At 38.0% G+C, this 14,437-nt stretch overlaps 1 protein-coding gene across 1 annotated transcript in view; it reads left to right on the top strand.

The window, feature by feature from the left end:
* Window positions 1-14,437, top strand: part of LOC124172991 (phosphatase and actin regulator 4-like) — a 105,604-nt gene that overhangs the window by 82,563 nt on the left and 8,604 nt on the right. The window contains exons 12-15 of the mRNA XM_046552524.1: window positions 3,835-3,991; window positions 9,657-9,712; window positions 12,269-12,372; window positions 13,802-13,974. Coding sequence (XP_046408480.1) covers window positions 3,835-3,991; window positions 9,657-9,712; window positions 12,269-12,372; window positions 13,802-13,974 — 490 coding nt within the window. The remainder of the gene's footprint in view (window positions 1-3,834; window positions 3,992-9,656; window positions 9,713-12,268; window positions 12,373-13,801; window positions 13,975-14,437) is intronic.

Genomic DNA, 14,437 nt, shown 5'->3' with positions numbered 1-14,437 from the left:
GATGCAAATAAAAGTTTAAAAAACAAGAACTCCGTTGGCTATCGAGTGAAACTTCCTCTTGGCGTTTAAGTTAACCATTCCACTTATTATGTCCACTATAAATAAAAAGACATATCAAGAAGCGTAACAAAATGTAATTGTTTAATCCTGCACTCTGGATACCTTTTAATTTTTACACCAAAATTCGACATTTGGCAGGTCATTCGTGATCGCGTATATTTCGCATGTTTTTAAAAAAAAGACAAAAGACTAACGGAATTCGTGTGATATTTCGTGCAATATCGTTGCTGAAGGTGTACATGAATTAAACAGCACTCAAACGAAAAAACACAATTAGAAAGAAGATCTTACTAGTTTTATTGAAAGCTATTTGATGATGTCTAGTCAACTTCTTTTGAAAAATATCTTCAATGAAGGCTTTCTTCTTCTTCTTTTGATAAAGGAGCCTATAGCAGGCAATCTCTCTCTCAAATAAATCACCTAGATTAGAGTCAACTACCAACAATTCCCTTCATTGTATGCGTTCGTATTGTTCGCATATACTGCCATTTGAAGCAGTTGAATGTTGGGATGCGCAATAAACATCGCGGGAATTTTAAAAAAATTACAGACCAACGTCCGAAAGTCCGAATTCAGCGTACGGAAGTCAAGTAAAAGGTGTCAATTTTGAATGTGCGAATTGTACGAAAGTCGGGTGTACGAAAGTCATGGACCGCCTGTGTTCCAATATTGTGCCTGACGAAAGGTTAAAATCAAGAGCATCAAAGTTAAAAACTGATTAGGAAAATGAATTGAAAAAGCAGGCTATCAGCATAATATTCCCTATTTTATATTTACAAAGAATATCAATTGGTAGACTAAGGTGTTCTCGGGTGTGATGAAGGTTAACAATTGGATTTAACTGGTTGAATTTCTCATTACCAATTTCTAGTGTAAATAATGTAAATTGACTCGCAGGATTTGATCTGCCTATTTAGACAGATGCTAATAACTTTCATAAATTCCAAGATATGTTCAACATCAATTAGAGATAAATTAACAACACTGCCAAATGAATGACCAAAGGTTTTGACAATTCGGTAAACATTATTTTTTCTTCTTTTTGATGACAAATATGTATTTCTTTTTCTAAATGACAATTGCTTCTTTTGCTATTTTTTTAAATTTTAACTTAACATTAAGACTAAATTATAAGTGATTCTAAATGGTTATTGCTTAACCTGTGCTATTTGGCTACAGTATAAACTTTATAGATAAAATTCGGTGGGAATGTCTTTATTATTTAGAAAATGATGGGTCATCGAACAATCACTCTTTTGATCCCTGAAAAGCTATTATTGCTATAGCTATCACTTGATGGGAATGGAAAGAATGATCTTGTGATTCTAGCTTTTGAATAAATTTGGTCCCAGTATTGAGCCTTGCGGCACAACAAATTTTCTGTATCTTATCATTTTATTATTATTGTTATTGTTTATTTATACGGGTGTTAACCCAATGTACAAAAAAAAACTAGCATATAAAATCATATAAACATTAATAAGCATAAATTAGCACATTTATCAGTAAAGAGCATGTAATCAATAAAAAGTTGTAAAATTCACAAAGATGTATGAAGCATTCAAACATTTATAAGAATTATATTAGCACATTAAAAAGTAGCATACCGAAAGATGAAATATGATAATATAAGAAGTAAAGTGTACAAACATTTAAAGCATTATTTGGTAACATTATAATTCTGTTATGTCAATTGATTTATGTAGTGCAATATTTAATTGTTCATACTGACAAGGGGAGTGTCGCAAAACTGGGTCTCAGATTTCAAACAAACTTTGTAGTGTTGTAGTTCATAGGGAGTAGTTCACGGATCACCTCATATGGGATTATATAACCAATAGTTTAAACAAAAAATGCAGTTAAACATTTGCTGGCCGAATATATTCCCATAGAAACATGCCCTGACCAATAATGAAACGTAATCTGGTAGTCACTGTGTACGACTCTTGACTACAGGTCTCAGAATCGATTCTCAGAAAAAATGGAAAAACAGCAGACGCATTACAGAAAAAGATTTCCACCAATAAAAACAAGATTTTCAGTGAAAATCATTGAAATAATGATAAATAGCAGGATTCTGTAAGTACAGGGTGTCTCATATATCTTGACCATCCGAAATAACTTTTTGTCCTGATGTAAATTCAAAAATGTGTCAAGCAAATGTCCATTAGCCGTCAGGGGGACATTAATCAGCATGACTGCCTCCCTTGTAGCTTTGTTATTTACAAAGATATGAACAGCGGTACTTCTTTTTTAAATGGCACCCTATATTTTTTATTCGGTAATTCATTTCCTTTTTTTTTTTTAAAGACATACCACTGTTCATATCTTTGTAAATAACAAAGCTTAAAGGAAGACAATCATGCTAATTAATGTCCCCCTGACGGCTAATGGACATTTGCTTGACACATTTTTGAATATACATCAGGGCAAAAAGTTATTTTGGATGGTCAAGATAAATGGGACACCCTGTATATACCAGAATACTATTTTCATTCTGGCTTCTTGTTCGAACTGTACAACAAAACCAGCGACAATTGGATTCCATCGTATTAAAAATTACCGTCAGAGGCGACGCCAACTGTGGCACCACGCATTGAAAAATAACCATTGAACTTCTCGTCATTCGGCTATCAGTGCTCACATTTTCCGGGTATTCTTTTTATCATGAGAGAACTGATCAAAAAATCTTGTTTTAAAAGAAAAACCACTGTTATGAGCACAGCTCTCCCATAGGTAAAAAGAACACCTGGAAAACTTGAACATTGAAAGCCGAATGACGAGAAGTTCAAGGGTTTTTCGCAATGCGATGTTTCAGTGTTGGCGTCGCATCTGACTGTAGTGGAATCAATTGATTGTAAGGAGAATACCGTACCATGGAACGCAAAATTGGATTAACAGGTTAATGAGGCCATTAACAAATCTCTTTCTCATTTTGCTATAGGCAGTCTTAATTTGAATGATAGGAAATACATATATTCCCTCAGAAGCACTCCCTATCCAAGAATGAAATGTAGCCTGGTGGTTACGGTGTACAACTCTTGACAAATAATAAATAAATCAAAATAATTCAATCGATAATATTAACCCTAGAGCGAGCACGCTGGCGTTTAAAGTACGCCAATCTTCGGAAACCAAGGATTTCAACATTATACGTACATTCTGGTCTAGAATGGCCTCGTTTATTCTTACTATGTACTTTGACTGTCTATAGTGCTAGTTTACAAAGCTCGAGGTATTGTAGCTAATTTATTTTTAGACTGCCAAAGGGAATCAACACCCGTGGCGTACAAAGTATGCCGCATGACCATCCCTGTACCTCATGCTTTGCTTTTATTGAATGACCTCGAGTATTCTTACAATGTCATTTTGACTGTATACAGCGTGAGTTTTTAAAGCACAAAGTATTGCAGAAAATTTTCTTTAGACCGATAAGAGGAACCAGTGGCGTATGAATTACGCCACGCAACCGGCCCTGTACCACCTGCATACCTTTATATCTGTATCGCCTATTAGTGTACAAGCTTGAAATAATTTTTAGAAATAGAGATAAATTAAACAAAAAGTCGAGCCTATAAATCGGCCCCAGGCAGTTTTTCGCTCAACCAGCAAGGGCCGATATATTGCCCCTTGGCAGTGTAAGGGTAAAGAAATAAAGGAAAAGCAATTGTTTCTCGTGGGTGTTATATTTACTTACTCAGAAATTTTACTTTATTATTTTTAATGTTTCATTCAACTCCTGCATGCTTTGTATTTTTGTATCGTGCAATGAAGGTCGCCTCGCGTCCAAGATTGCGCGCAAGGACAGCCTGGCTCTCAAGTTGTCGCTGCGACCGGCTGTGCAGGAGCTGATAGACAGGAACATAATCCATTCGCAGACGGAGCGGGAGAGGAGGGAGTCGAAGGAGGCTGTCGGAGAGCGACTCATCAGGTGAGAGAGACCGCTTGTCAAATCATTTTTGGGCGATTTCTGTATATTTCTATTTATTTTTATGTTTGTGTGACAATCTACTTGTCTAATTTATGCACTCTGGTATTGGTTTTCAACCTTTTATTACAGGGTTCCCACTCAACCGTGAAAACCTAAAAACGGTGAATAAGCCGTGAAATTTGTCTACCGTGAAAAAACCTAGAAAAAGCCGTGAATTTCATCATAAAGCCTTAAAAATCTCTCAAACTTGATTGTAGAACAACAATAGACGGGTAAAAAGAAAAAAACGATATTTCAATCATGTTTCAAGGTCATTCACGTGTAGGCAATGTCCACGCATTTACCTGCGCACGTGCATTCGAAAGCGCAATTATGTATTGGTCCGTGTGCGATGACAGCACATTGACCTTAAGCCTGCGATTGGAAGACATTAACCCTGGCAAAAATTCTTCACTTCCCTGGCACCCTGCTCTCTCCATTTTCCCACTCACACCCTTTTAGCCGGACATGAATTTTGCTAACGATAGGTGACGTAATGAGAGAAAGCACTTTCATTGCTGTGTTTGCATTCAAGGCATCTGTTGCGTTTGTTACATTTTTAGTTAATGTGCGGCCGATGATTGTTACGTGATCAATATTTCTGCCTAAAATGCCTTATCTGAAAACCGTGAATTTGATGACATTTAGACCGTGAAAACCTGGAAAAAGCCGTGAATTTTATAATTTAGTTAGAGTGGGAACCCTGTATTAGCTATTCAGCACCTCGTTTCCATACTGTAGCCGTTAAATTTCAAAACAGAGCAAGTTCATGTATCACAGTTTTGAGATCAATGGCTTTATCTGGTTGGGACCTAAGGGTTTCTCGATTTCAGGTGTTCAGCACGCATAAAAAGTGGTACACTTTTTTTTTGTTGAGAATTTTAACGCAATGAAATCATAACTCAGAAATTACACATGATAGGGATTTTAACATTAATTAGCATTAACCTTCTAGCATGCCGTAGATCAATCATTAATTGTGGAATATATACTGTACACCTCGCAAATAAAGTACGCCACCAATGGATAGCAAATATACAGTCACAATCCTCCCAACTGTGTAAAAGAAGCAGGGGTCTAGCTACACATGAATGTGTGAATGGTCTGTTGAACAACCACTAGAAGAACATTCGTCTCCTTAGATGGATTCAAGTACACTACATTGAAGGAGGCAAAATACTTGTGGAATAAGTCATCAGATCAAGACTGTAGCTTCCACAGAATAAACTATATGTGCTTAATACTGGATGGGAACGAGAAATAAATACATCTCTTTCTTCATGCTCAATAGCTTTTGGTGTTTGCATTCGCTAGCAGACATTGTGACATCTATCGATACCTTCCTTAGTCGGGACAGTAAATCTGTGCAAATGATTCTATATTTTGTTAATTGATTCATTTATAAATGCGTTCAGGCTGCATTTATAAATGCGTTCATCTTATTCTTCATGCTCAATAGCTTTTGGTGTTTATCTGCACATTTAAAAGCAGCTTAAGCCTTCACAACAGCTTTTAACGATGAATAAGTGTTTTGAAATAGTTGCGAATATAGATAAAATGCATATCAAAGCATCAATTAGCAGATACGAAATCATCTACAAAATTGTTCATCCCAAATTCCTACAAGCAGACTTGAGCCGTTTTGGGATTCAATGTTTCGATTTTTCCATTAATACAAACTGCAGAAAAAACATCAATGTCTGTTAAATGACAAGATAGGTGTTAAACGACATTCCACAATTAATAGTTACACGAAATTTGTTCTAATCCGGCCCTTCATAATTAAGTACGATTGTAGGGTTAGGGGGATTAAGGAGGTTGGAATCCCCTTCGTAAAACGGAAGCAATCGCGCACTAGCTGCATTCACGGGAGCACCGTGCCTCTTTTTTCCAAGCCTTGCAGTGTGTGACCGTGTTCCGTGATCACGGATATACGTCCTGCAGCAGTTGCAACCCCGACAGCTTGCGCAAGAGGCGACTAAGTGGCGTGGTGCCCGACAGTGTAGTTTCCGACGTCGAGCAGTGGATTTGAAGCATTCGTGCAAACATTTCTGTATCCGTGATCACACAGCCACGGATGTGTGGTTTTTGAAACTAGGCCTTGTATAGAGCATTAATAAATCGAGTTCAACCATGTTATCGCCGCTAAAAAGATCGCTAACTGGCGAAGAAAGCTCTCAATGAGTCCGGGAACCACTCATAAAATAACGGAATAGCTGCATAAATAATAACATATTGTTTGTTTTAGGTAAATTATGAACATTGCAAGACATTTAAGTGAAAGTTTGTGTTATCCATGTTTTTCCGATTATTCAAGCCATCTCTACCCATTATTAGCGCGGATAATCGGGAGTGTACTGTATTTATTAAACTTTAAGACACACGAATATGAAACTTTACACTCATATTTACGGACCTCGCTAGTTTATATTACAGATGCTCAATGTGTCCTCTTATCTACGTTCTGTTAATCTGAGGAGTTATTTAATGTAATATTATTTTGGCTGATTGCGAACTCAGTAATGCTCACTTGTCACAATGAGATAATACACTCATTCGACTCCCAAGTACTCATTTACGGAATAAAATAGGTTTTTAAGTGGAAAATCCCTTACTTTTCTTCTAAAAACACCGATAGTTTGAATTTCCTTCAATCCAGAGGGCAATCTGTTGTACAATTTTATACCCATATATTCCGGACCCAAGGAAACCCCTTTGGTTCTAGCGTGTGGTGTGTGGAAATTGTCCTTGCCTCTAGTGCCATGATTATGAATATTTGAGTTTTTAACAAAGGTGAAATAATTGCATTTTACACAGGTAACTAAGGCTAATACAGTAAATTCCGGTTATTACGCGCCTCACTTTACCGCGGTTTCGGATATACCGCGGGTCTCACCATGTCCCCCGAGATGATTACATTGACCTTTTTTTTTGAGGTAGGTAACTTTGTGGCGAATTTTATCTCGGCGTGACTACCGACGCGTCGCAACTTCAAGCGACTGTATTAACGCGGTTGGCGACGTATTCCATACATTGTTTCGTAGCCATAAAAAAAACTCGGTAATGCCTGATCGGTCATTGTGTCTTGTGAACTCGAGCTGAAAAGTGTGTTGCACGGCTATAATAATTTTCGAGATTCTGGGAGATTGAGATAATTCTCATTCGTACGTTCGCACCGCGGCGCCCAAACCAAGGTAGGTACTCAATGCCCACAGGCTTCGAGTATTTAACAATGAATGGGCTGTTTTACCTTTGTCTTAATATGAATATGAAAATTACTTTTTTACGAAAATTTTCATTGATTTTAGGGTTAAAACGATGTCTGCCAAAAGGAAAACTTACACAATAAAAGAAAAGTTGGGCATAATCGACAGAGTGAAACGCGGTGATTCAAAATCAACTTTATTCAGGGAGTTTGGTGTTCCTGAAGGAACTATTCGTGGTTGGATGAAAGAAGAAGATAAATTACGATCATTTGTTGATCAAGTGGATGACGAAATAGGACTTGATAGAAAAAAGGCTAGATTGAGTGCTGCTGGTGATGTGGATGAATGTTTGTTTACGTGGTTTGTTCAGAAGCGCAGTGAAGGTGTTCCATTATCCGGTCCACTTTTACAAGCACAGGCAATGAAATTAAATAAACAAATTGATGGTGCTCATGATTTTGTTGCTTCTGCTGGCTGGCTATCGAGGTGGAAAATTCGCCACGGGATAGCGCAAGTTAACATGCAAGGAGAATCTCGTTCCAGTGACAGTGAAGCCGCTAGAGAATTCTGTGGGACTTTACGCAAGATGATTGATGAGGGTGAGTACACTGAAGAGCAATTGTATAACTGCGATGAAACCGCTCTCTTCTACAGATTGCTTCCAACAAAATCACTTGATATTAAGAAGTCGGCAAATAAATCCGGAATAAAAATGAGCAAAGAAAGAGTGACTTTATTACTGTGCGCGAACAAATCAGGAAGTCACAAGTTAAAACCCCTGTGTATTGGTAAAAATCGAAGTCCTCGGTGCTTCAAGCACGTTAATATGACAGCACTACCCATAAATTACAAAAACAGTCAGAATGCCTGGATGACTCGAGACATTTTTTTATCTTGGTTCAATGAAGATTTTGTTCCATCGGTTAAGAGCCACTTAAGATCAAAAAAGTTAGAAGAGAAGGCTCTACTTCTGTTAGATAACTGTCCGGCCCATCCGTCTTCTGAGCTCTTGATATCGAGGGATGGCAAAATAGTGGCTTCGTTTTTACCAAAAAATACGACAGCTCTTATTCAGCCCATGGATCAAGGGATAATTAGAGCATTTAAAGCCCATTATCGGCGGGAATTGCTCACTAGTGTAATAAATTCAGAACTGCAGGTACAAGAATATCTGAAAACAGTCACCCTGAAGAATATGGCTTATAATATTGGATTGGCATGGAAGAAAATAACTTCAGCTACAATCCTAAATTGCTGGTCAAAGTGCGAGTATACAGCGGGCGATAGCATGGAAGACGAAGACGAGTTTTTGGGTTTCACGGAAGAGGACGCACGTGAAGCTTCAGATGTTCTTTCTAATAAACTATTTGTGAGTGATCTCGAGGCCTGGGTTCGCGAAGACGAGGAAACTCCTGTATCGTCTTATAAGAGTGACGAAGAAATTGTGGCTGCAGTCCAGAGCCGCGCAAAAACAGCTGCATCATCGGAAGATGAGAGCGAGAATGAAGAAGACGAATGTGAGGTCGAGATGCCAAAAACTGGCCATTTATTACATAATATAAGTGAATTGATGAATTGGTTGGAGGGACAAAGTGATTGCGATAGTATTCATTTGTTGCACTTGCAAAGCATAAAAAATTACGTGACAAAGAAACGCCATCAACTACCGCGGCAAAAGAAAATATCAGAGTATTTTAGTAACTCCCGTTAAAGTAGAGCGTCTAAATCATAAAATAAATATTTTAATAATGTATTACGCAAATAAATTGGCTATAAAAATTACCTTTAAGGGTTTTTTATTGCTTCCCACGTATTTTCCCGTTATAACGCGGTTGTCCGTTAACGCGGGTGTAAGCTATGTCCCCCTAGACCCGCGTTATAACCGAATTTTACTGTACATACATACATGGGAGAGGAAGTATACCAAGTCTTTTGAATATTGGGCGACAGTGAGCCCTATAGTGTTCTTTACCAATTAGACGCACAATTCTCTTTTGGATCACAAAAATCTTTAGAGCCCAGCCTGATGATCCCCAGAACGCAATTGTCTGCACCACTCTGGAGTCAAACTCTCCATAATACAATGCTAGCAGCACCTCAAGTGACACTGTAGCTCTAATAGTAAGACTTTAAGACTTACGAATATGAAACTTTACACACATATTTATGGACTTCTCTAGTTTAGATTACAGATGTTCAATATGTTCTCTTATCTATGTTCTGTTAATCTGATGAGTTATTTAATTTAACATTATTTTGGCTGATTGCGAACTCAGTAATGCTCACTTGTCATGCTTGTGTAATATATTTTAACCTATCTTTGACATTGGCCAAGCAGATGTGAGTGCTGTCAATGGTGAAATAAATTAATTATTATCATTTTGCACTAATCTCATGTCTTCCCTCTTTTTGGTTAACAGGCGGCTAAGCATGCGGCCTACTCAGGAAGAACTGGAGGAGCGTAACATCCTGAAAAGTAAGTAATAATAATTATAATTATAATGTATTTATTTGTCCAGTAGACACTACATGGGATACAATATATTAGCAAGTGTATAAGGCAATGGTGTAGCCAGGGGTCCGGACATCCCCCTCCTCACAAAATATAAAAACGCAATTATTTTCCTTTATAAAAGACAACAAAATATTGAAAATTCATGAATTTACAAAATATTTTTAAAATAAATTTTATTTTCAATTATGACAAGTGGTAACATTAGTTTAAAATCCATTACTTAGTACCCTGTTTTTCAAAAATTTTCCCCCCTGGTTTTGTACCACCTCCAACGAAATTCCTGGCTACGCCGCTGGTATAATGCACGTCAAAAAAAGAAAAAGAAAATTATAACTCACATAAATATTCATTGACGCTATGATAAAACTTATGCACAAAATACATTGAGACAGTAAGCTGGCGCTTATTTTTCAAAAATGATCCTATTTAAGAATTTGTGGTCTCAAAATTTGCAAATTGGTGAGAAAAAAAATTATAAAAAAATATTTCTGATTTGTGCGACGCCTGAGAAAGTTTAAAAGTTTTGTCCAAATGGCTCAAAAATGTCATGTTTACTCTAGGTAACTTTTTTATCCGGGTCAAAAAAAACCCAACATACAAAATGATTACATTTAGTCGCATTATTGGGCCTGAAATTGTCGTTATTCTGAATGAATCTGAAATTTTTAAATAATTTTTTCTTCACTAATTTGCACATTTTGAAGCCACAAATTCTTAAATCGGATAATTTTTTAAAAATAAGTGCAGGCCCATTGAGACAGCCTTTTTTAAATCTGTCAATTTTTCGATACACTTAATAGTAGCAGGGAAATTATTGAACAGTTTTGCACACATTTTCCCACCACACTTAAAATACTCATCCGTCCACTCAATTTCTTCTCACCAATAGTTCGACATCGCATACCTTACCTCAGATTCTCTTCACGTGCGGAAATACTTCATTCACTTAGATTATTACACCCCATCCACCGACGATTGACATCAGACATCAAATTTCTTCACCGCACCATGAATGGGTCCTTGAGATGCATTGATCTCCTTACGTTCTTTTCACTCCGCATTCCAGCTCGCAAAACCCGTAATACTGAAGCTTTACACCAGCCCAATTTCCGTCTGGCAATATCTCAAGGCCGTTTTACACGGTACACGGAATTGCTCAATCTGACGTACGTGCGAAGGTGCAATCAAAATTGCGCCTCGTAAAGCGGTGAATTGCTAGAACACATGCGAGAATGCGTGGATGCGAGACGGCAAAATAGCCCCTGTTCTAATTTCGTTCATGCATTCGCGCAATTCCACACCATTTTAGAAATCAATGCAGCTCTAACCTGTGCAATTCCGTGTACTGTGTAAAACGGCCTTCATAGATCCCTCTTTAACTGCTTACCTTCTATTTTCAACTCAATCTCTAATACTTATTCTTCTCTTGACCTATTTGCCTCCCGCACCAATTTCAATAACCAATTGAAAAGACTATCTTTTTGACACCGACCTTTTGTATGCACTGTATACTGGTTGATATTTATGAAATTATTTTTATACATGTTTATTAATTATATTTACATAATTTATTTTGTTTTTGTCACAGTGGTAATGTGAAATTGGGAGATGCGTAGTTGAACATATGGAGCATTGATAAACTCTGGGTTTTTAAGCAAAGAATGCTTAGATTTTACGTTTTGTTTTGTTTTTGAACTTCGACTGGAATGTGTTGCCCTCCTAGAATTAATAAATTTGGTTTCACTATGCTCCGTTCTGCATTTTTATAAGAAAAAAATCCCTGTATAGAACTGCTTGGACATCATGGTAAATTTTATAATTTGGACTGGGCATAAAGGCCGCTATACAGGGTAAATTATCTTGCGAATGATCATGCTGAATGACCATGTGATCATTCACCGGATCATGTGAGCAAAATAGAATATGTTCTAATTTTCATTGAATGATCATGCGCATGAAGGTTCATACCCAAATTGTTCCGTCATACACGGTGAATGATCATGCGCAAGATCATGCACAAGATTATGCTGAATTATCACATGATCATTCACCGGATCATGCAAGCAAAATACAACATGTTCTAATTTTCATTGAATGATCATGCTGGATGATCACGTGATAATTCACATGATCATGCGAGCAAAATAGAACATGTTCTAATTTTCACTGAATGGTCATGCGCATGAAGGTTCATTCGCGAATTGTTCAATCATACACGGTGCATGATCTTGCGCATTATCATGCGAATGATCATGCTGAATGATCACGTGATCATTCACAGGATCATCTGAGCAAAATAGAACATGTTATAATTTTCACTGGATGGTCATGCACATGTAGGTTCATTCGCGAATTGTTCTATCATACACGGGGCATGATCTTGCACATGATCATGCTGAATGATCATGCGAATGAAATCATTTGCCATGTATGCCTTAAGGGAAAATAGTGAAGGAAAATTGGGAAATGGTGTGAATGCTTGTTCTAAAACTGTTTCCTTTGTTTTGTTTCGTTCAGAGCAAAGCCCGGCTGAGGAGCGACTTCAGAAGGAAGAGAAGAAGCGGGTGTTGCTGAGGAAGCTGAGCTTCAGGCCTACGGTCGAGGAACTTAAAGAGAAAAAGGTGAGCGCTTGCGTTTTGACGGCTTTATGGGTGATGTCATTCCATGGGGGATAAAACACCCCCCGCAGAGCTCAGAGAAATAGGTTGGTTTCCTATAAGGTTATTTTAAATTGCCTAAATCGAAAGATTATTACTCCTTGAGTACGTATTTCACGCTTTTAGATTTTTTAATGACGATATCTATTTTTCGCGATTAAATGAAAAGTGAAAATTTTCAAGCGCACGAAAACGTGACGGCTAAGTATGAATGCTGGGAAAAGCCTGAGTGATGTCATTCTGATTCCCGCTGTCGCCGTGTGAGGTGACCTTGGGGCGAGGATATGTGCTCCGCTGTGATGCAGGCTGCTGGCAGGTAGCTGAGTACCCAGCTAGCAGGTAGCGCTTGGCTTAAATAATAATAATTTTTATTCACCCTAGGCAAGAACATTTGCATAGTTTCGTCAAATTGAATCAAATTAGATTTACAGAATTACAGCATATCAAAAAGAAGAAAAGAAAAAAAAATTTTTATTATTTATACCCTGTCCCACCTGGGTAGGTTGTCCCTACGCAGGGAATGGTTGTGTGTGATTGCCGTTGTTAAACGTTATTTCCCCCGATGTAAATGGCCTTAATGAGCTGTTTTCGGGGTGATGAAAATAAATAAATATATAACCTTGAGTTCCATTCACATTCAAGGGGATTTCGTTTTCTGTGGCAGTTAAAGTGAAGGGAGTATTGGGTAGTTTTCTCCATCAAAGAAAACGAAAGGCATTGATTGCGATTCGTTACCCACCATTAGTGTATTCATAATATACAAATTATTTGGTTTTAGAAATCTCAGTTTAGACAAATGGCAATGGTCAATTCTAACCTCATTTGAAAAAGGCCAGATTGGCACCCATGCGATGCCACTCCACGTGACGTCACAGGGACCTAGTTTCTATACGAGTATATAGGAGTTTTACATCGTCTGAGATTGCCAATGCATGCATGAGGCACACAGCTCAGGGAAACATGTCTTAATAATCACCTATTAAAACTGCCTAAGGTAGGAAAGTTTTCTTCGTTTGATAAGGTATTAATAATCCTTATTTAAACCAAGCTCTACCAGCTTGCAGGGTACTCTGCTACCTGCTAGCATCCTGCGTTGTATCAGCGCTCAAAGCCTCGCATCACGGTCACCTCACTTGCGGCAGCGGGAACCAGAATGACGTCACACGGAGTTTTCCCGGCATTCATACTTAACCGTCGCGTTTTCGCGCGCTTGAAAATTTTCACTTTTCGTTTAATCGCGAAAAATAGATATCGTCATTTAAAAATCTAAAAGCGTGAAATACGTACTCCAGGAGTAATAATCTTTCGATTTAGGCAATAAAAAAATAATAGGAAACCACCCTATTGAACACTGCGATTATTGACTCATATTTACTCTCTCTTTTCGTTGCAGATTATTCGCTTCAACGACTACATCGAGGTGACGCAAGCGCACGACTACGACCGAAGGGCAGACAAGCCGTGGACGCGTCTCACCCCAAAGGATAAGGCGGCCATTCGCAAGGAGCTGAACGAGTTCAAGTCGTCCGAGATGGAGGTGCACCAGGAGAGTCGACACCTCACGAGGTACGCATTCATTCGTACCATGGTCTTAGTACTCGGCCATGGAATCACAAAATTGGATTAATAGGTTAATGAGGCCATTAACAAATCTCTTTCTCATTTTGCTATGGGCAGTCTTAATTTGAATGATAGCAAATACATATATTCCCTTAGAAGCACGCCCTATCCAAGAATGAAATGTAGCCTGGTGATTACGGTGTACGACTCTTGACTAATAATAAATAAATCAAAATAATTCAATCGATAATATACCCTCGAGCGAGCACGCTGGCGTTTAAACAACGCCAATCTTCGTAACCAAGGATTTCAACATTGTACGAACATTCTGGTCTAGAATGGCCTCATTTAGAATGTCTAAAGTGCAAGTTTTCAAAGCTCGAAGTATTGTAGCTAATTTATTTTTAGACTGCCAAAGGGAATCAACACCCGTGGCGTACAAAGTATGCCGCATGACCATCCCTGTACC

This window comes from Ischnura elegans (assembly GCF_921293095.1).
Source record: "Ischnura elegans chromosome 13 unlocalized genomic scaffold, ioIscEleg1.1 SUPER_13_unloc_3, whole genome shotgun sequence".
In the NCBI taxonomy this organism is placed as follows: domain Eukaryota; kingdom Metazoa; phylum Arthropoda; class Insecta; order Odonata; family Coenagrionidae; genus Ischnura; species Ischnura elegans.
The sequence above is the reverse complement of the archived record's forward strand: the minus strand, read 5'-3'. Positions and strand labels throughout refer to the sequence as shown.